This window comes from Mustela nigripes, chromosome 4 (assembly GCF_022355385.1).
Source record: "Mustela nigripes isolate SB6536 chromosome 4, MUSNIG.SB6536, whole genome shotgun sequence".
In the NCBI taxonomy this organism is placed as follows: domain Eukaryota; kingdom Metazoa; phylum Chordata; class Mammalia; order Carnivora; family Mustelidae; genus Mustela; species Mustela nigripes.
In genome coordinates, this window is record NC_081560.1 from 43,336,163 (window position 1) to 43,358,670 (window position 22,508).

Here is a 22,508-nt window from a genome sequence, read left to right on the forward strand (position 1 = left end):
AAAGGTATGGTGTATTGAACTTTAATTTTTCCATTGAAACCCACCAGATTTCTATACCTGAGCTCTTAATATTTGCCACTGCATTTGCTCATAACCAGAAAGCCAGTAAGCTGGAGCCTTGTACCACTTGCCATGCTATTCACCAGTACAATGTATTTGCTTCTTGTTTTGTGGTTACAGATACTTCCAAGCTTATTTTTAACAAATGACAGAAGTATCTTAGAGAAACTAATATGCTAAATAAAAATCATCCTATAGGTATTAGCATAAATCATGGCTTGTGAAAGCTAGAGAGTGACATCACCTTATTTTTTGGTAACATTTTCCACATGACACTGGAATATGGCTCCAAAAGCAGACTTGAAAGAAATACAAAAATTCTGGCTAACCAAAATATTTATTTTTAAATTAAAAATTAAACATTTGGGGAGCCTGGGTGGCTCAGTGGGTTAAAGCCTCTGCCTTCGGCTCAGGTCATGATCCCAGGGTCCTGGGATCGAGCCGTTGCATTGGGCTCTCTGCTCAGCGGGGAGCCTGCTTCTTCCTCTCTCTCTGCCTGCCTCTCAGCTTATTTTAATCTCTGCCTGTCAAATAAATAAATAAAATCTTTAAAAAAAAATTAAACATTTTAAAAACTAAAAGATATATTTAAAACATAAAGTTTAGACATACAATACAGAGGAATACAACAAAAGGTGTTTTACTTTTTAGAACTGGGAGATTTATATGCTCTAAGAACCACCAGAAATGAGAGAATCATTTTTCGTTTTAATTTTTAATTGTTTAAGAAATACCCACATTATATATAAATCAGAAGGAACTAACTATTCCAATAAGTTACTTGAATAAGCACATTAAAAATGGGGTTTCTTTAAAATTTAGTATAAAAAGATTTTTTAAAAAGTTGGCAACATGGACCTGGCTCCACTCAGGATGACGATTCAAAGTGGAAGAACATTCTCTTTACTTGCTAGGGCTGCTCAGTGTCATCAGAATGTTATTCTTATTTTAGGCCAGGTATATTGGCCCAAATTAAAAATGACTAAGAAATAGGAATGGGTCGAACTGTATTGTCTGCCCTGTCTCTCTGTGGATATTCTCATCATGCATATGTTTTAAATTTTCAAATAAAAATAACGTGCTATGAAATAAGTCTTACTGTCTCACATAAGTCACTGTTTTTAAGCACTTAAAATACTTTATCCAGCCACCCTAAAATCTAAAGATAAATGAAAAACAAATACAACTTTAATACTATTAATCAATTTACACTGAAAGCAGAGAAATGTATTTATTGTTGAAGATATAATTCCTTGGACAGATAGCTGATATTAGGAGAAAAAGTTAAAGGGAAGAAAACAAGAAGTATGTTTGTTACAATTTTGAGGTAAACCAGTAAAACCTTACTATAGAAGGCAGAGAGCCACTAAGGTAGCCAAAGCTGATGGCGGGGGGCGGGGGGAGGTAAAAGTCAAGGGAAAGAAAACTGGACAAACTGCTATCAGTTTATGGTATATCTGTAGAAATCCCTTCATATTAGCAACTGCTGGAATAAATACCAATTTTTTCATCCTCATATTTGATGATAAAACAGCCCTAAGTGTGAATAAAATATGTCAGAAAAGTTCTTTTTTATATGACACAAAGTCCCAGAAATAATTATCTTCCTGAGGGATGCTCTAGTGTACTGAGACACTCTTTCTTTTGGCCAACCTATGCAATTTTTAAAGATGCTGGAAAACACAGTTAGGGTTTCTATTGTAATATTTCTGATCAGAAAAGACAGCTCACGTTTACAGCCAAGTGAGAGTAAAAATTGGCATTTTACAGATTTGTCCCTATGATATGACTAAAGACAGAGGTAAAGTGATTTAAAAGTTTAAAAAACTTTAAAAGTTATTTATCCCCCTGCTTTCAGGCGGGGTTTTTCCCAAATTATCTTTAAACTGTTGAGTATCCACATTAGTTTAAACATCTGCAGGAAGGAAATTCCTCAAACTCCCCTGGTATTTTATTACTGTATTAACAACCCTACTTCCAAGAACTGGGCTTTGGTCATCACATTGTAATTAGTTACCAGCCAGCTTGTCTATCAACAAGTATTTGCTAAGCACACACAGGGAGAATGTTATTCTGTTGGGTCTTTGATGGTAGACCTTCCCCTTTAGTTACTCCTAATTGCTTCTCCTGTCAAATACAACTCTAATCCTGGATTCAAACAGTCTCCCACTAAATTTCCATTCATCCCATTATGGACTCCCTATTACAATGGATAAGAAGAAACATCCTATTAAAAACTGTTTTCTTTACTTATACAATACAATTCAATGTTTAAGATAATGTTGAAATAGTATGTTGTTTCAAACCCAGGAGGTGTTATCTCAATATTTCAAGTGAAGAAACTATGGCCTCAGAAGAATAATTATCTGCACAATTACTAAATGGCTGACTTGTCCTTCCCAGAGTGGCTCTTGCAAATCAGCATTAATTTACCACCTCACCATTTACCCCTTCCTGCTCTCTCACAGATCATTATAAGACATCTCCAAAACTCATCAGCTGGGTTTCACTAAATGTTCCTTTCTCTTAAATCTCCATATATTCCCAACTTATATCTAGGTCCTCATTTTTTCTCTTCTTAAATATTAACTCTCTTCAGTTTACCTATACTCTAGATTATTCCTCTGCCTCTTCAAAGTTTCACCTTTAACATGAATGCTACATTTTTAGCACTCTCATTTTGCCACCACCCCCTGACCTTCAAACACCTCTAAATATCATTTTTGAACAGAAAAAAGAAAAGAAATGACAACCCAGCCTATTTCTTCCATCTGCCTTCCTATATTGTTCCTTCCAGTTACAGAAGGATTTTTGCTTGAGCTTTTTCTAACCTTGATAGTACTGACATCCTATCTTCCGGGAATTCTTTAAAATTCCCTCCTCCCTATAGAATCCACTTCTTGTCCCAGATTTGTGGTTCTGCAGCTAAATTCCAAATCTAGTGTTTCCCTCCTTATGTACTCCCTCAAAGGTTTCATTCAATTGCAAAGTTTTTTTTTTATTAATAAAGATTTTATTTATATTGCTGGGGGCAGGTAGGGATAAGTTGGTTGGGTTATGGACAGTGGGGAGGGTATGTGCTATGGTGAGTGCTGTGAATTGTGTAAGACTGATGATTCACAGACCTGTACCCCTTGGGCCAATAGCATATTATATGTTAATTTTAAAAAAAGATTTTATTTTTGTGAGAGAGAGAGAATGAGTGTGCACACAAATGGGGTGGGGGGGGGCAGAGGGAGAAGGAGACTCCACACTGAGCAGGGAGCCCCATGCAGAACTCAATCCTAGGACCCTGGGATCATGACCTGAGCCGAAGGCAGACAATGGACAATGCCACCTAAGTGCCCCAAATGCAAAGTTTTAGTGATGACTCTGAAACTCAGGATATGAAAATCTACTTTTCAAGCTTTAGTATTTCTTTTAAGCAAGACTTCCTCAGATCCAGCTGTTGGGCACATCCCCTCTTGGAAGCATCTCAAGTTCATCATATTTGAAATGAAGCACATTATTGATAACAAACAACATTCACTTGCTAACTTAACCAGTTCCATCAATGGCAACTAAAAAACTTGATGGACTACCTGTATTCTTCCATGTTTGTCATACTTACCTTTATCCTGCATACCAAGCTCTGAACAGTACTTCTAGAACACTGCTTTTTATGTTACTTATAGTTTATGAACCTATAATAGCTCCCGTTACCATCTGCATTATGCTCAATCTCTTTTACCTAGCTTTTCAAGTTCTTATACCAAGTAGTGTTTATTGATCTACTCAATGGAATTTCTAATCTGAAACTTAGCCAGTTTACTTACAGGTCCACATCTCCTTGCTCAGATCACTAACTCTATGTACATTATCTGCCATCACCCTTTCAAAAGTCCAATACTTATACCTACTTTAAGACTTACTCTCTTTATGAAAATCTCCACTGATTCGTTCTATAAATGTAGGGTAAACCAATGTAAATTTCCTATTTTTGATACTGTAATACAGTTATATAAAATGTCACCATTAGGGAAAGCTGAATGAAGGGAACATGGGATTCCATGTAGTATTTGTGCATCTTCCTATGAGTCTATTATTCAAAATATTATAGATATTTTACATTATTTCAGAATAAGAAGTTTTAAAAGATATAGAATGGGCATCAACTATATATATGCCAGGCATAAGTGGGGTGTTAAGGTCACACAGAAGAATACAATACATACTGAGCCTTCCATGCATGTTTACCTTCTATCTGGGAGTGTTAGGGACTAAACTGTGTTTGCCTCCAAATTCACAGACTGAAGGCCTAACCCCCAATGTGACTGTATTTGAAGACTGGGCCTTTAAAGAGGTAATTAAAGTTAAATGAGGTCATAAGGGTGGGGTCCTAATCCAAAAGAAATGGTGTCCTTACAAGAGGAGGAAGAGGCACTGGGAGTATGGACATATAGAGAAAAAGGTCATGTGAAGACAGATAAAAGGTATCTACCTGCTTATCAAGCAGACCTCAGGAGAAATCAAACCTGCCAGCACCTTGATCTTGGACTTCCGGTCTCCAGAACTGTGAGAAAATAAATTCTGTTGTTTAAGCTACCCAGCCTGTGGTATTTTGCTATGGAAGACTTCACAGTCTAATACGGGAGTGAGGGATGAAGTAAAAATATTAAAGTATGGTACCATATGATAAGCACTACAATAGCCATATGCCCACAGACCAAGAAGCACAGATGAGAGAGGGACTAGTACTGCCAGGAGGCATAGGGAATGCTTTGTGGAACATCATTTCAGCTGGGTCTTCAGAAATTAGTGGTAATTTTACCACAAGCCAAAGACTAACTCTCTAAACCAAGGAAATTACAGAAGCCTGCAAAGCATGGTATATTTGGAAAATATTGAATACTTCAGTACTGGTAAAGAATCTTAAGGATGAAAGTGCAGGAGATAACAGCTAGAAGGATAATGTTGGTCTATTTCATAAAGAATGTTATATTTCAGGCTTAAGACTTTTGATTAAATGTGGTAAGTAACAGGGAGCTGTAAAATATTTTCAAGCAGATTAAGTAACATAGCCAGATCCCCACCTTTGCAAAGAAACCCTCACTCATGGAAACTGTAAATTCATTATAGATGTATACAGATTTAGCTACAAAAAATGTTCACTAATAATTGTTTATCATACTGAAATCAGAAATTGTGTATTTGACAAAAGGGGACTGATTAAGTAGGTGGCTATTAAAATATGTGTAATATTTAATAATACAATAATAATTTAATGAACATTTTTAAAATGGGTTAAAAGCAGTAGGTACAGTATGACCCAATTTTATAAAACAAAAGTACATCTATGCAAAGTAAAAAAAAAAAAAAACAGGAAAGATGTATACACATACACATGCATAGAATATATATATGTATGTATATACACATGCATACATTTATATATAACAGTATCTGTATCTGTTGCAGGGTGGTCAGATTATTAGTGATTTTTTATCTTTTTTTCCCATCTGAATTTCTAAGATTGCTACAAAAAATTTTATGTGTGTATTAAAGATATGTTATTTTTAATAACTTTATTACAACGAAATTCATACTTTTAAAACATATATTCAGTGGTTTTCAATACATTCACAGATTTGTGCAGCCATCATGCAACCTAATTTTAGAATATTTTTCTCACCCAAAAGGAAATCCTCTACCTATTAGCTATCACTACCCATTTCTCCATCCCTACCCCACCCCTAGCCTTAGGCAACCACTAGTAAACTTTCTGCCTCTATGAATTTGTCTATTCTGGACATTTTATATGAATGGAATCATATAATATATGGTCTTTTGAACTGGCTTTCTTTCACTTAGTATAATGTTCTCAATATTTATCCATGTTATAGAATATCTTACTATATAGATGTGCCTCATTTATTTATTTATTCATCACTGATAAATGTTTGGATTTTTCCCATTTTTGGCTATCATGCTGCTATGAACATTCATAAATTGTTTGTTTTATGGTAGTACTAAAAATAAAGGAGGAATGTTAATTCAAGAAGACTACTGGTAGACCATTTTAATAGCAATAGGAGACAAGGGCATTAAGTAAGTTAATAGCAGTGGTGGACAATGAAAAGAGATATATTTGTGAGGTGCCACCATCAAGTTTTGGTGATTGACTGAAAATGGGGAATAAAGGAAACAGGGGTCATGGCCATTCTGAGGCCCCTGGCCTGGGCATCGGGTAACATCATTCACTGAGATGAGACATGCAGAAGGAGGTGAGGTGCACTCAGGTATGTGGAAGTGGAGAGGCCTATGGGGTACTGATGGAGACATATGAAATCTGGAAGAAAGGCCAGACAGAAAGGTACAAACTCAGAAATCATGGAATGTAGGTCGTAATTGGATGAGACTGTCCAGGAGAGCATGAAGACGGAATCCTAATAGTCAAGAGACAGAAAAAGGGGCAAGAAGCCACAAAGAAGACAGAAAAAGACAGGCCTGAGGGGGACAGGAACAGTTTCCAATATGAAAGAAAAGCCAAGAAATGAAAATGTTCCAAGGAAATGATCTCTTCCATAAAAGGGTACAAAGCAGCCAAATGAGTTGTGGGCAAAGCATTCACCGGATTTAGGAATTATGAAGTCACTAGTGGAAAGGTGAAAAAGCTACTCAGAGACCAATAATTGGAAAAATTTGGCCTTTTTTCAGAGAGGAGATACAGAGATGGGATGGAGGCAGAATCCATAATCTGGCTGCATACATTTACGCAGGGAGTCCTGGGCAGGGAAGGACTTGGGCTCATTTATCAGGATAGAAACACAAATAAGCCCAATAAACACATGTTCAATGTGTTTTGGGAAATTTCCTTTTGGGAATAAAAACCATTAATTTCCTGGTTTATGAAATGAATCCTTGTTTTTTCCTTACCACCACTTCTAATACAATCATAGTTGTTTTCTTGGTAGTACTTTGGACCATGGTCCCTTCTTATCAGTTATATACATTTTTTGTAGGAAAGTGTACACAGTATATGGAAAAGAAAGGGTAGGAGGATACTAAGTGCCTGTAACCCTGCCACCCAGGGTAATTACCATTAACATGTACCTTGGTTTTACGTGCTTCTGAACTAGAAGCTCAATCTTTTGTTTTCTGCCTTCGCTGACTTAGAAAGACCTATCCTGCTTCCACATTTATGTATCTACCTTTATTTCCTTGTATTTTGTGATCTCATTTTTTTACATTTAAATCTTTAGCTATCAAAAATGTGCTGTAGCACATGGTACAGACTAGGTAATCTATTTTTTTTCTCCAAATGGCAGGCTAGTTCCTAGCACCATTTTTAAACTCACTTGTCCTGTCTCCATTGCTCTCAAATGTCACAGAAGAACATGACGTCCAAGTTCAGATTAGTACATTCTAAATTGTTATATATTTAATTGGCAGAGAAGGAGGTGGATTTTCCTGTCTCTAGAACTTCTGATTATCCCAACTATAGTCACAGAAAAGCAAAAGCATAACATGAAGGTATTCACTCAAAAACTAAGATTACTTATAAAATCAGTTTCTACTCAAGTATCTTTCCACATTTAACACTAGATGAATCCCTAGTTGCTTTCAACTTTTTACATGGGTCCATCTCTCACCAACTTTTGGAAATTGTTGCAAATACAACATAATGGGCTACAGAGGGAAATTACAAATCTTGCAAATGATGCAAGATTTGAAGCAGCTAAAGTGTCATTAGAGATGCAAGGACAGTGACCAGTGAAATCTTGGCAAACATTCCTATTAATCAAGAGAGAAAAAAATTGACCAGAGGATGACAGGATAGATGTTTCCGCAGAAAAAGTTTTGCATAAGAAAGGATTAAGAAAGACGCCACCTAGAGAAATGGATGATACCTTGGAATATTTTTTCCTAAAAAGGACCCTCTCGGGACGCCTGGGTGGCTCAGTTGGTTAAGCGGCTGCCTTCCGCTCGGGTCATGATCCCAGAGTCCTGGGATCGAGTCCCGCATCGGGCTCCTTCCTCCGTGGGGAGCCTGCTTCTCCCTCTGCCTCTGCTGCCACTCTGCCTGCCTGTGCACTCTCACTTTCTCTCTCTCCCTCTGGCAAATAAATAAATAAAATCTTTAAAAAAAAAAAAAAAAAAGGACCCTCTCTTGTAAAGGTGCTTGTAAGGTCAAATGGGAATATCTATCAACATGCCAAAACAAACAAAAAGAAAATCATACAAAATTCTTTCATTGTCGTCTCTAAGAATTAGCACGTAATTATAGGCATAACATCAATTTTGGCAAACACATGATAAAATAAACTTACTATTAATTTTAACTTTCCTTATTTTTCAACTGAACCTTTTTATTTTCCCAAATAAAAACAATAAAATGTTGATTCCAGTTTCAGGTAGTTTTCTTCTAATACCAACTAGTCTGAAACCTTCCATACGTTAATCAATTTTGAATGTCCTATTTGGTATACCAAGCTCCCTTGTGGTAACTGCAACACTGCTTGCCATTCAGTGTAACTTTGTAACAAGTGTCCCAAAAAGGCAAATTTTACACTCTTCTTTTTAAAAATTTCTTGTCTGATACTACCTTTTTTCCTTTTGTCAAATTCTCATAAGTGCCTTTTAGATTTTACATTAGTATTTATACTAATTATTAATAGAAGCTCACAATTTGTGAGAATTTGCTGTGTGAAGCACTTACCAAGTACTGTTATATTTAATTTGGCTACAAACTCTGGTAAAGTATCACTATTATTCCTACTTATAATTGAGAAAAACTGAGAAGCTGACAAGCTAAGAAACTTATCCTATATTACATAACCGCTAAAGGACCAACCTAGCTCATGTACTTCTAAAGACAAAGTCTGCTTCACAATAGCACAGTTGACCCTTGATCAATGCAGGGGTTGGGAGTGGTGACTCCCTGTGCAGTGGAAAATCCATATATAACTTCTGACTCCTCAAACACTTCCGAAGAGTTTAATGTTGACTGAAAGCCTTACCGATGACATAAATGGCTGACTGGAATACATTTTGTATGTTGTCTGTCTTATACACTATATTCTTCTAATAAAGCAAACTAAAGAAAATTATATTAAGAAAATCATAAGAGAAAATACATTTACAGCACTGTACTGTATTTATTAAAAAATCTGCATAAAAGTGGACCTGTCTAGTACAAAGCTGCGTTGTTCTAGGGTCGACAGTATTTTACCATTTTGGAACTCACTCTTTTTTTAAACAAAAATGAACAAATAGATTCAGAAGCTATTTAGTAATTTTTCCTGAGGCCTTTCCTATGCTGAATGTCTAAATTTCTTAAATGAAAGACTTCAAACTTATAAAAGTTCAAATAAAGTATAAAACCAACAGCTAGATCACACTGACAATATGAAAGTAAACACCAAATGCCTTACCAAGCATCTAAGTGAGACCTCAGAAAGCTAAATTTAAATGCTACTGAAATGGGTCATTTGGAAGAAGCCTCAAAATAACATCAACCCATAAGGCAAAAAGGTCATTAACTCAAATTTAAAATACTAAAAAGTGGGAGCTTTAAATTTATCTTCCCAAAGGATAGAATAGATACCTTATTCAAACTTTTACTCTCTAATTTCTCCTACCCATTTAATAGAGTAAAAATGCACAAAATACTAATTTTGGGGTGGTCCATATCAAATCTCAGAGTAAGTTTTCTGACTCATACCTGTGAAAAGGTTCATCTTATTTATCAAACTGTCTTTGCTTTCTGCCCCCACCCCAAATTGGCTTCCTTAAGGCCCAGCAATGCCAAAGCAAGTACAGTTGAAGCTATGGCCCCCTGCAACTTCTGATTCAATGGATCACATTAAGAGAATAGTTCCTTGCGGCACTTGACCAGCCTGGATTGTCCTTAATTCTTTTTCCTTGCTCAGTCCTGCCCTGCTATGGGCACACCATCTCTCCAAGCTTCCATATGATGAGCCATCATAACCCCCTCCACTTCTTTCAGGGCAAAGCATCACCGAGACACATAAAGGTTAAAAATCCAGACAGACTGGGTACCTGGGTGGCTCAGTTGGTTAAGCATCTGCCTTCAGCTCAGGTTATGATCTCAGATTCCTGAGATCCTGGAGTCCTCAAGCCCTGCATTAGGCTCCCTGATCTTCAGGGAGCCTGCTTCTCCCTCTCCCTTTGCCTCTCCCTCCACTGGTATTTCTCTCTTGTGGTCCCTCACTCTCTCTCAAATAAATAAAGTCTTAAAAAAAAAAAAAAACAAACAAAAGGAAAAAAACCCCATACAGAAATGGTAAAAAGTTCCAGTATTCATGAGGTTAAAATGACTCGTCTCCAAATACTGTAATTTAGGCCCATCTACGTGTGCATTAAGTTTTACATATGTGTTTGACAGAGTCAAGTCTTAGCTGTAATTAGGGCCAGTGAAATATCACCCTAGACACTGAGGTCATAAAAGGAAACCTCTAACCATTGGCAAATCTCTCAGTGACAGAGCAGGCAACAAACATATCAGAAAGCCAGCTAGACCACTAAAGGCATTCACATTTCAATTTTTTTAAAACACCATGCTGATGGCCCTCTAGGACTCTTGCTCTAAGGGGATGCACACAGCTGAGATTAGAGAAAGGACATTTAATGAAAGTGCAGTATTCCCCAGCAGAAAAAAAATGCAAATATCAGAGTTATAGGTAGGAGGCAGGAAAGTTTGATTATTCTATAATTAAAAATAGATATATACCCAGAAAAGGGTGACCTAAATCTTGATAGAGCATCTGAAGGTTGATAAAGGCAAACAGGAGAAATGTGAGGCAAAAAATCCATAAGGTAATTCCCAGTGGGAAAGATTTTCAAACTGTGGATGCCAGGGAGGATGTTGTCATCATGGCCTTTACTGGAGCAAAGAAAGGGCACATCCAAGGTTCCGGGCTCATAAAGTCATGAGGCTAGAGAAGACCAAGGGTTTTTTATTCTGAGATGTTTATCCATCTGCCATTTAATAGGGAACATGGTAAAATGACACACACTCCTGCCTTGTAATACCAACCACTAAGTCACTTCATCTTCCTAGGCCTCAGTTACCTCAGCTATTAAGAGAGGGAGGTGAACCAGATGATTTCTGAGATCCTGCCCAGCTTTTAAAAAAAGATCATGTCTGTGAAAAACGCTTGCAGGCTTCTACGTTCAGTAACCCACTCCTTTCTAATATGCCACTTTCCCTTCGTGTATTCTGAAACAACTATGACAGCTACACTAACTCTATAAATTACACAATTACTGGCTTGCAGTAACAGAGTATTTCTTATTATTTCTGTGATGATGGGGATCATGGCACCTATGGAGATAACAGAAATGAAGCACAAAATGAAGATCAATCTTTAACATATTCCTCATAGCAAAGACAAGACACTGTTTCTGCCCTTTTCCTCCCACACTACTAGACTGATTTAAGAAAGAAGAAGAAGAAGGCCAGATCAAGCACAGCTTACACAGGAGGAAGTTCAGACTGGAAGTATATTTGCACCACTATGGTCTGTGTGGTCTAGAGGGAAGCACAGTGGGCTAGATCTGGATTCTAGACTGACCACTTCTGGTCACCATGTAAATCTGGACAAGTTATCTAGCTTTTCCTAAATCTGCTTTCTGTTTATAAACAGTAATTATTTCATATGTTTCTTCTACCTCAGAAATGTGCTAAGTACAGAAATAAGTGTGTGAAAATTTTGATTTCTAGGGAGGAAAATGTATTATAGGTGGTAATGGAGCATGTTAATGAAAGCACTGATTTCACACTTTTTTAAAACTCACTTTATAATTAGATCAAAGCAAGCGGGACAGAGAATCACTCAACCAGAGCCAAAAACTGGGTCAAGTAGAAGCAATGAAGCCCATGACAGTGCAGCGCAGATGCATGAAGCCTCAGTCTCCCCAGTGAACTGACCTCGGCTAGACTAGGCTTGAGAGGCACAGGCCTGGCTTATAGACTCCTGGTTGGGGAACAATAACATTTTCCATCTACCTGCATTTTTTTCATTTCTCCCTCCCTCCCTTCTCTTCCCCCTTTCCTGTGCTCCTTCCTTCCACACACTGAAAAATTTTGGACATGGCCCTCAAGCTGCTTCTAAACCTAGTTATTTAAGCAAATGACTAAAGTTTCATAGTCAATAAATGTGACTAAGGGAGCATATGTTCTCTCCAGGTGTCAAGGTCTTTGCTCACAGCATTGTCACTGGCCATTCTCGAAGAGAATCGGGCAGGGAGGCAGAGAAAAAAGGGCAGGGCTGCTCAGGCACTAACAGGTAGGTACGCTAGCCAGTCAGGGGGCCGATCCCATCTCTTTCTTAAGTTTTCTCTTGTATATATTTGTCCTTCTCTCTCAAGCTTCCTTTGTTTCTTTAACTGCCAAGGAAGGAGGGAGAGCTATGTACTGAGTGCTGAACATAGTAAATATTTTTCATTTACTATCTCATTAAGACTAAATATTTATTTCTAACGAAAATAATCCTGTAATAGGGTACAAAGACAGATGAGTAGAGGCCAAAGGACCAGTTAGGGAAAGATAACAAGGGAAAGATGAAGAGGGGCTAAACTGAGATAAACTATATTACAACTGTTTCTATATGGAAAGACATTTCTATTCTGAAATATTATATTTGGAATATTTTGGAATAAAAGTTAGGTTCTATCCAAGTGTAAATAAGGTAAAAAAAAAAAAAGATTTCTAACTATGGAATACAGCAACTTATGAAGCCAAACCAGCTATTCTCCCACCCCCAAATTATAGACTGAATTAAATGTATATCTATAACAATGGTAAGAATTACAGCTTTACTTTTTTTTTTTTTTTTTAAAGATTTTATTTATTTACTTGACAGAGATCACAAGTAGGCAGAGAGGCAGGCAGAGAGAGAGGAGGAAGCAGGCTCCCCGCCGAGCAGAGAGCCCGATGCGGGGCTCAATCCCAGGACCCTGGGATCATGACCTGAGCCGAAAGCAGAGGCTTTAACCCACTGAGCCACCCAGGTGCCCCACAGCTTTACTTTTTAAGTGTGTCTCTATCCCAAGCATTGTGCTAGGCGCTTTATGAACATCTAAGGCCCCAGTAACAAGGAAGGCATTATTACACCTACTTTTAAAAGGAAGAAAACTAAAACTCTGGAAAAGCTAACTAATATATCCAGGGTCACATAAGCAGTAAGGGATAAAGGCAGGACCCAAACACTGGTCTGTCTGCCTCCATAGTCTGTGCTTATTAGATTATGCTATGCTGTCTCCATGTTTATCTTTTTAAGTTTTTGTTGCATTCCTTTTTACTTCTAGGAATGCTGATTGAGGGGAAAAGGAAGCAAGAGGAAGAGCACCAGCATGGTGGGGAGGGGCACACAAGGCATGTAAGAAGGAAGAAGAGAAAACCACAGCATTTCTCATACCATGGTCCTTGCTTTAGAAGGAAATAGAAACTACAGCTGTTGCACTGAATTAATATGTTTACTTTATATTCCTTGCTATTGCTATGAAGACAGACACTAAGAGGAAGCTATTGCCTCTAAGGGACCCAAGTGCAGCACCATTCATTGCTTAGCCCCTCTGACCACGGGAAGGGCTTACTGGGATGCCCATGGCCAGCACTGACTGCTCATGTTGGGCAAGCTGGGTCTCTCTCTCTCTCCTTGGCCTGTAGGTGCCACATCTCTGCAGCCTGTTCACATCTCCTGATCCCAGACTTCTTCTTCTCTTCCCCCCGCCTTATTCTGATGACCACAATCCAAGCAAAGAGCAGTGCGGATGGGGCTCACTCATCTGGATTACATTAGCTGCTTGTATTATACTATTTACATTTATGAAATATGGTATCGCGAGACCACATCCAGTAAAACTTTTCCTTAAAAATAGTTTTATTCTTTAATCCACTTTTTATTGGTTAGAAGCAAGACAAAGTGGATCATATATTTAAAAGCAGAGGGAAGAAAAAAGACATATCATTCTAGAAATGTCTAGCAAGCAAATACCCCAAGAATATTTATCCAAGTGGTTACCCTGGTATATCTGAGGGTAAATGTGAAAGCAATTTTCTTGGCTATCATCACTTTAATATGAAATGCAAACCCCAAATACAACCTCAGGCACATTCCTTTAATTTGTGAAAAGTAGTCGTGTTTAGGGAGCACAGACAAAGCTCTTACCTGGCATAACCATGGTCTGCGGAGCCGCTGCATCCGTACTTAAGCAGAGACGTCCACCTTTGGCTAATCTATCGCAGAGCAAGGCGATGTGTTTCTTCAATCGGCTTGTATCTTTGGGTATGTTCAGCTGGCTGCTGAGGCTCAAAGCCTGCTCCTTTGAACTCTTTGATAAGCAAGTCTTTAAGAGGTGGGAAATGGCAGCATCCACGGTTTCTTCCCAGCCCTGAAAGCAAAAACTAATGTTGAATTTATGCAAAGACAACAAATGAGCAAAGTAGGCACTTTACAGCTAAACAGTTATAAGATGGAGAGTTTATGTCCCAGTGTTGGGGGCCTGTTGAGAATTTGGTTTCTAGAATATTTCCTACCAGTCTGGTTTTTGAATTCTAGTTCTGTTGGCTGTTTGACCTTGAGCAAGTTACTTAATTTCTCTTAGCCTCATCCTTATCTACAAATGAGGATACTAAGAGTCTAAAGCTCCAAAGGCTTTATACCAGCTCATTAAATGAGATGGTATATGAAAATCATTTAGTCCTGTGCCAGACATAAGGCATAAATAACAATAACACTAATAATCTCAGGTATAGGTATATTTGATGATCTGGATCCTAAAGCTGCCAGGATTATAGTTCATTTTGCTTCATCTTTCTACGGAAGGAGAACTGGCCAGCACAAAGAGGACCTTTGGAGATCTTGGGGGGAAACTGGAATGAAAGGAAAACCCTAGTGTCTCTCTCAGCTACTAGACCCACAGTCTTAGGGTTGCAGGTGGAGACCAGAGGAGTTTATTTCAAGAGGAATTTTTGAGACACAATCCTATCTAGTCCATTTCACTGTCCAGGTGACCAAAAAATGACACAAAGTGAGGAAGTGGGCCATAGACCCCATTTTTGCTGGGACTAGTATGGTTGTGCTATAGTGCAGACCTCGAGAAGTACAATGCCACCTCAGCACCATGAAGGCTGCAATCCTAGTAATACCAATGCCGGGTGAGGACTGTGTCATAGAGGGTACCAGCACCAGCAGGACTGGCATGAGGAGGCACTACACTCAGATGGGTTCAGATAATAATAGAGCAAGAAGCAGGAGGAGTCAGCTCATGAGCTCCCATTGGGCATTGCCAGGGAGTCTTGGAGATAGCTGGGTAAGATTTTCATAGAGGTCTGGAGGTCCTAAGAAGCACAATAGGCAAGGCTAAGTGAAATCTTGGTATTGTTACCAATGCCATTTGCACCCAGAGATTGGTAAAACCTAGAGCACCACAGGTATGACAATCAAAATGAAACTATAAAGGAAAACACTAAATGAATTTATTTTTATAGAATGCTATAGAGCATATAGCATCTATAGAACATATAGAATTCTTTTTTTTTAAATATAATTTTTTATTTTTTATAAACATATATTTTTATCCCCAGGGTACAGGTCTGTGAATCACCAGGTTTACACACTTCACAGCACTCACCAAAACACATACCCTCCCCAATGTCCATAATACCACCCCCTTCTTATATACCCCTTATATAAGAGGTAAGAAACCTGAGACTCAGATGGAACCCCTGGGAAGCCTACTGTTAGCACTGCTCCATCTGAGGAGCAGATACCCGAACTGGATTAGGTTACTCTCACCCTGTGCTGTAGTGACGGCTGCATGTTTGGCTTCCCCACGAGAATGCCTGAAGTTCTCTGCACCCCTAGCACTATACTTGATAAATAGAGGGTGATCAAGAAATGTGTTAGCTGGACAGAGAGACTGTTAAGGCACAGAACTAAGTTGGGAGGACTCTGGAGTCCAGTCTTGTGGGATTTTCCTAGGACCTTGTTTGCAATAGCAACCATCTGCATAGGCATGGTTGTCTTCACAGTCCAAAATGACTACTTTTGGAGGCAGTTCACTCCTTTCAGCAACATGTGTAACCTTCAGAAAGCTATTTTTATAGTGAACCAAAACATGCTCCATTGGCCCTGAGTCTACCCTCCAAAGCCATGCACAATAAATCTAACCTCTCTTCTACATGATAGTCCTTTATATCTATGAAGACAGCAATTCTGTACCCTCTCCTCCAGAATAAATAGCCTCAGTTCCTCCAGCTCTTCCCTATATAAACATGGTTTCAAGTTTTCTCTCCATCCTGACAACTTGTATTTGAATGAGTTCCAATTTTAAATACTTAAGAATTTATACAGCTAACTAGAGAAGCCCAAACTGACCCCCAAGACACCAGGTTGGGGTTGGAAGTGCAGGGTAGGAAACAGCCATCCCTCCCATTTACTGTGAATTCTCCCTGCCAGCCTGGAATTTGGTTGCCTCTGATCTCTTGGCAGCTGCCTCAACTCTTGATTCACAATGAGCGACCAGATGACTAAACTCTGGACCTTTTCCATACTCACCACATCTTCCTTCTGCACCTATGGAGTTGGTTCTTTACACTTAAGTGCAAATTCCATGTATGTCCACTGGAGAACTTCCCGCTAATTGCCAAACTTAAGGGTTTTTACTCTACTGAGCCTTTATAGATACTACTGGCCAAATTAGGATACAAATTAATTACAGTGATCTTGAAAATCCTTTCAAAAGATGTCAAATCCTTTCAAAAGATGTGAAAACGCTTCCCACCCCAAACCACTGAAGAATAATAAACCATTAGTTACCATAAAGACATCACTACACAACCACCCAAATCTAAACTAGACCACTACCTAAAACTGAATTTGTATTTCAAGATAATGGGTTTAAGACAAAATAATAAACCAGGTGAACCAGAGAATATATTTTCAAGTTGCCTTTGGAGCCACTGACAAAGAACTCTGGAGTATTAAAAGGTAAGATCTTTGCATATAATTTGGCATTTGTGGGGGCTGTGGTCATTGCAGCATTAAAACAGTTCCTACTGTTTTATAGACTATTTGTCTAATCAAACTACTATTTCAATAAGTAGATTACAGTAGCATATTAGATAATTTAAGTTGATACGGCATTTAGTTAACATAGAGGTACTATGAATTTCCTCTCTTACTGCCAACTTGCAGATCAAGTAAAAAACCATGTCATGTTTAGGTAGTTGGCATGGATATTTCTTTAATATAATGAGGCATAATGCCAATACTTCAGAAGAATTGCTACTAAAATACAGGACTATTATCTAGAAGGACTATATTGCTAAGTAAACTCAAAATGATACTAAAGGGTATGAAGGAGAGCACATATTGCATGGAGCACTGGGCGTTATATGTAAACTATGAATCCTGGAAAACAACATCGGGAACACTGAAAAGAAATTAAAAAAAAAAAAAGAAAATTTCAGAAAAACAATAAAAAAAACTCTTCAAAATGAAAAAAAAAACTAATAATGTACTGTATGGTGACTAACATAACAATAAAAAAAGGAATGTTTATGAGACAAACGAAGAGACTTTGAAATGGGAGTTTTTAAATAAAAATGCAATGTGATAATTTGCTGATCAAACACATAGCATACTTACCTCATGAGATGTGAGACAAAAATATGTGGAAATGCAGAATCTTCAAATGTGAGAAGCACTTTAAAGGTAAGCTATTTTAACCTTATTTTTATTTTTTTTTTTTTTTTTGGTGTTTGAATCCACCACCTTTATTTACAGCTCTCAAATTAACAAGTTTAATGTTCAGTTTTAATGTCTACAAACACACACACACACACACACACACACACACACACACACAATGCACACACCTAACCTTTATCCTTTATAGCTGAGTATCAATTGTACTAATAATTTTGCCTCTTCTACTTGTAAGAGTGGAATAAAAATCTTAATTTTGGGGAAATTGTGCTAGAAGTAGCTGGAAGGGGAGAAAATACAAAGCATATGTACTTCATTAAGAACGGATTTTAGTTTTCAAATCCTAGCTATCCCATGTGTGGCTTTTAGAAAACAACAGCAGGTAGTAAGTAAATAAAATGTAAATAAATTTAAGGGGCACCAGGGTGGCTCAGTAGGTTAAGCATCTGCCTTTGACTCAGGTCCTTGTCTCAGGGTCCTGGGATTGTCCTTCCCACCCCTGTCAGACTCTTTGCTCAGTGGGGAGTTGGCTTCATTCTCTCCCTCTGTGCCACCCCACCCCCCACTCATGCTTAGGCTCTCTCTCTCTCTCTCAAATAAATAAATAAAATCTTTTAAAAATTAAAAAAAAATAAATTTAAATGTACATGTTACTCTGTTTTTATCTTTTTTAAAACCTCCTCTGTCAGTATTAGAAACTGATTTATTTATTGGGTTTTTTTTTTTTTTTTTGGTGCTTACTTCGTCTAGTTTAGTATTGATAATTAGGGTTTTCTTTTGCTCCCAAGGTCTTGGCTCAACCCTATGCAGTAACTTTACTTTTGTCTTAGTCCTTGCTACCTGAGCCCCTACACTGGGAGCCTGCTTCTGTCACTACTTGATGGACTGGGGCTGCCTTGGTCCTACCAAATGCCCTCTAAGGAACTGGGCCCAACAGGTGTGCCCCTGGACTTGTCTACTGCCAGTCTGCCTGCTGCATGATTCCTCCAACAAGATTTTCCAGTCCTTAGTGTTCACATTTCACCTGCTGGTGTGGAGGCTGCTATACCATGCTGGTCCCCGATGCCTCTCTGTACCAGTGTGACATCCCATTTCCATGAGCCAGCTTTTTAAATTCAAGGCATTGGTCTCTCTGATCTGTTTCTCCTCCTGACTAAAGTCAGTCCACTGAGCTATGCTTTCTGCTAACCAGAGAGCAGGCACCCATGGCTGAGTTTCTGACTTCTGCTCTACCTGCCCTGCTACTCTGCACTGGTCACTATGCCTAAATAACCGCATGAAAAAGTGACTTATGAGAAACAGTGAGAAGCAGCAAGTTTGACCACATTTGTAAAGTTACTTTCCTAGTGTATCAACCAAAAGTAACCAAGGGGAAAAGTAAACCAGAAGAGTATTCTCAGAACACCTACGTATTAAGACAACTGAGTTGAAGACAGCTACCCCTAAGATACTAGGTTCTGACTTAACCTCATTAACTGCCCCTTCATTGTATGATCTCAGATAAATCACTTAATTTCTGTGAGCTATGTGTGAGGTCTCCAAAGAACAGGAATAACACGATTTGCCATGCCAGTGTGAATGATAAGGCACTCTGAAATCTTAAGTAGAAGATACTATGAGAAAAAAGCACATATATTCAATCCACTTTTAAAAAAATTAGAAAATACAGGGGCGCCTGGGTGGCTCAGTTGGTTGGACGACTGCCTTCGGCTCAGGTCATGATCCTGGAGTCCCGGGATCGAGTCCCACATCGGGCTCCCAGCTCCATGGGGAGTCTGCTTCTCCCTCTGACCTTCTCCTCGCTCATGTTCTCTCTCACTGTCTCTCTCTCAAATAAATAAATAAAATCTTTAAAAAAAAAAAAATTAGAAAATACAAACACACCATTGAAATCCAATGTACAAAGTAACATCTTTAAATTGTTATTCAAATTATAAACGTCTGCAGATTTATGTTTATAATGGAAACACTACCACAACCTTAACTATAGTAGTATGGCGGGGAGGGACACAAAATGGAGTTACTAACTGTGCACCTTATCAGTTCTAAGGGAGAGAGGAAAGGTAAAAGAGGCTCTCTGTCTAAAGCAGTAAATGGAGACTATATAGCCATTATCCAGGTTTCAGCTAAGGGGGGGGGGGTAACTATCAGAAATATCTTACATTATAAATTTGAAAAAAAATAACCTTTACAGCATATTCATTTATCTGAAAAATAAGACCGTATCAAAGAAGAATAAAATTCCTCTTGAACAGATGTAAAGGATTCACAATGAGAAGTCTTTGGTATTTATGATTGCTCCAGGGAGTCTTACGGTCATTAATACTTTATATTACATAGTATCGTGTCATACTCAGCAAAGATAAGCTAAAACTAACCACAGGAAGGGTCACTGCAAACCCAAGTACAAATAAAACTTAGTGCTATTATTTGTAAATCATACATTTTAGAACACAAAAGAATTTTTCAGGATTTATCTAGGTTCAGGATATTTCCGAAGAATAGACTGTGTTCAATGAATCTTCCTCTCATGCAGAGGGCTCAACATGTTGAGCTATTTACCTTTGAAAAGTCCCTTTGAACTTAAAGCACAATAAAATTAATTTTTTAAAAATGATACCAAGCTGAAGGGGATTAAAAGAACATATATGGTAATGAGAACGGAGTAATGTCTAGAATTGTTGGTTCACTATATTGTACACCTAAAATTAATAGAATATTGTATATTAACTATACTGGAAATAAAATTCTAAAAAATAGGGGGAAATGACCAAAAAATAAACATAAACCTTTAAGAATTAAAAAAAAGAATGACACCAAACTGTCTGGCCTCTATGGCAGTTTAATAAGTTTTAGATTTTTACACAACAATTTTTTATAAAATAAAGCTTTAAAAAATCACTTAAAATGTTTCAACCTATCACTAATAAAATGAAACACTTGCCATTCATTCTTTTTAAATTTTACACTGAAGTGATTTATTGGATTTTTGGAGTTCTCTATTTCTTAGCTGTAGAAGTCTAATTCACATTTCAACCCAAAGTAGAACGGGGTACTGGGCTTATCAACACTGCTTTGTGAAAAATGAAGCACACTGCTTCCTAATGGATGACAATCTAAAAACTCTAGCAAACAGAAGACAAGTGACCTTCATAGAGTTTACCTGCAGTACAACCAGAAAGCCCGAGGTTGTTTCAAACCAATGTACTCTGATCCTGTTTTCTTAAGCCTATGTTTTGCATTCGACTGTACTCCCATTCTGACACCAATGTTATCTACAGTGGATTACTTGAATTATCATAAAACTTGATCCTGGATAGCCATATTCATTTTTTTCTTTTTTAAAGATTTATTTATTTATTTATTTATTTGACAGACAGAGATCACAAGCAGGCAGAGAGGCAGGCAGAGAGAGAAGAGGAGGAAGCAGGCTCCCTGCTGAGCAGAGAGCCGGATGCGGGGCTCGATCCTGGGATCGTGGGATCATGACCTGAGCCAAAGGCAGAGGCTTTAACCCACTGAGCCACCCAGGCGCCCCAGCCATATTCATTTTTTAAAATGTTTTATTTATTTATTTATTTATTTATTTATTTATTTATTTATTTGAGAGAGAGAGAGATACAGAGTGTATGAATGGAACATCTAGGGAGAGGGGACTCCCTGTTGAGCACGGAACTTGATGCGAGGTTGACGTAGGGCTCAATCCCAGTACCCTCAGATCATGATGGGAGCTGAAGTCGGACGTTTAGCCAACTGAGCCACCCAGGTGCTCCCAGTCATACTCAGTTTTTTTTTTTTTTTTTTTAATTTTTTATTTTTATAAACATATATTTTTATCCCCAGGGGTACAGGTCTGTGAATCACCAGGTTTACACACTTCACAGCACTCACCAAATCACATACCCTCCCCAATGTCCATAATCCCACCCCCTTCTCCCAAACCCCCTCCCCCCGGCAACCCTCAGTTTGTTTTGTGAGATTAAGAGTCACTTATGGTTTGTCTCCCTCCCAATCCCATCTTGTTTCATTTATTCTTCTACCCACTTACTCTGTTTTAAAATAAAATATCAGTGATGTCCATTGGAGCCCACCTTCACTAAGCACTAATAATTGCTTCAGGAAAACATGCACTATTCAGAAGCAAATTACAAAAAAAAAAATTAAGACTGAAAAATCAAATTGATAATAAAGATTCCAGAGGAAAGCTACTTCTAGCAATGGTATTAGCTAATTTTGACTAATTATTCCACTGAAAATAACTAGAAGCAAATATGTAAAAATAATTTCTCTGAAGGTACAATAATAGGGGACAATAGAGGCCCAAGAAAATGAAACCCAAGAAGGTGAGTCCTGAGTTTGATGCTGCTTTTCCCACCGAGGTCATTAGCCTGCCTAACATGCATCACTAATCTTTCACTTTTTGCCATTTCAAACTAATGATTTATGCTTACTTATAATTTCCACGTAAGAGTCAGCACAGATCATGAAAATTGCATTGGCTTAGAAGTCAGAAGACCCAGGTTGAACTGTGGTACCTTTCCTTATGAACTGTTTGTCTCTAGGAAAATTATTTTAGTTGTCTGAGTCTCAGTCTCCTCATCAGTTTAAAACCAGAAAATTAATTTCCTTTGCCAGATACTTGCAGATTTGAGACATATTTAGCAACTGTATATACTTAATTCCATGTTATCATTCTTAATTATAAGAGTTCTCTCTAAAAGGTTCCTTTTT

The 22,508-nt window shown here is 38.0% G+C and overlaps 1 protein-coding gene across 1 annotated transcript in view; it reads right to left on the reverse strand.

Moving 5' to 3' along the window:
• The window catches only part of BBS9 (Bardet-Biedl syndrome 9), a 446,650-nt gene that overhangs the window by 57,331 nt on the left and 366,811 nt on the right, over positions 1–22,508 (reverse strand). Inside the window, exon 20 of the mRNA XM_059397515.1 lies at positions 14,235–14,457. Within this exon, the coding sequence (XP_059253498.1) occupies positions 14,235–14,457 (223 nt within the window). The remainder of the gene's footprint in view (positions 1–14,234; positions 14,458–22,508) is intronic.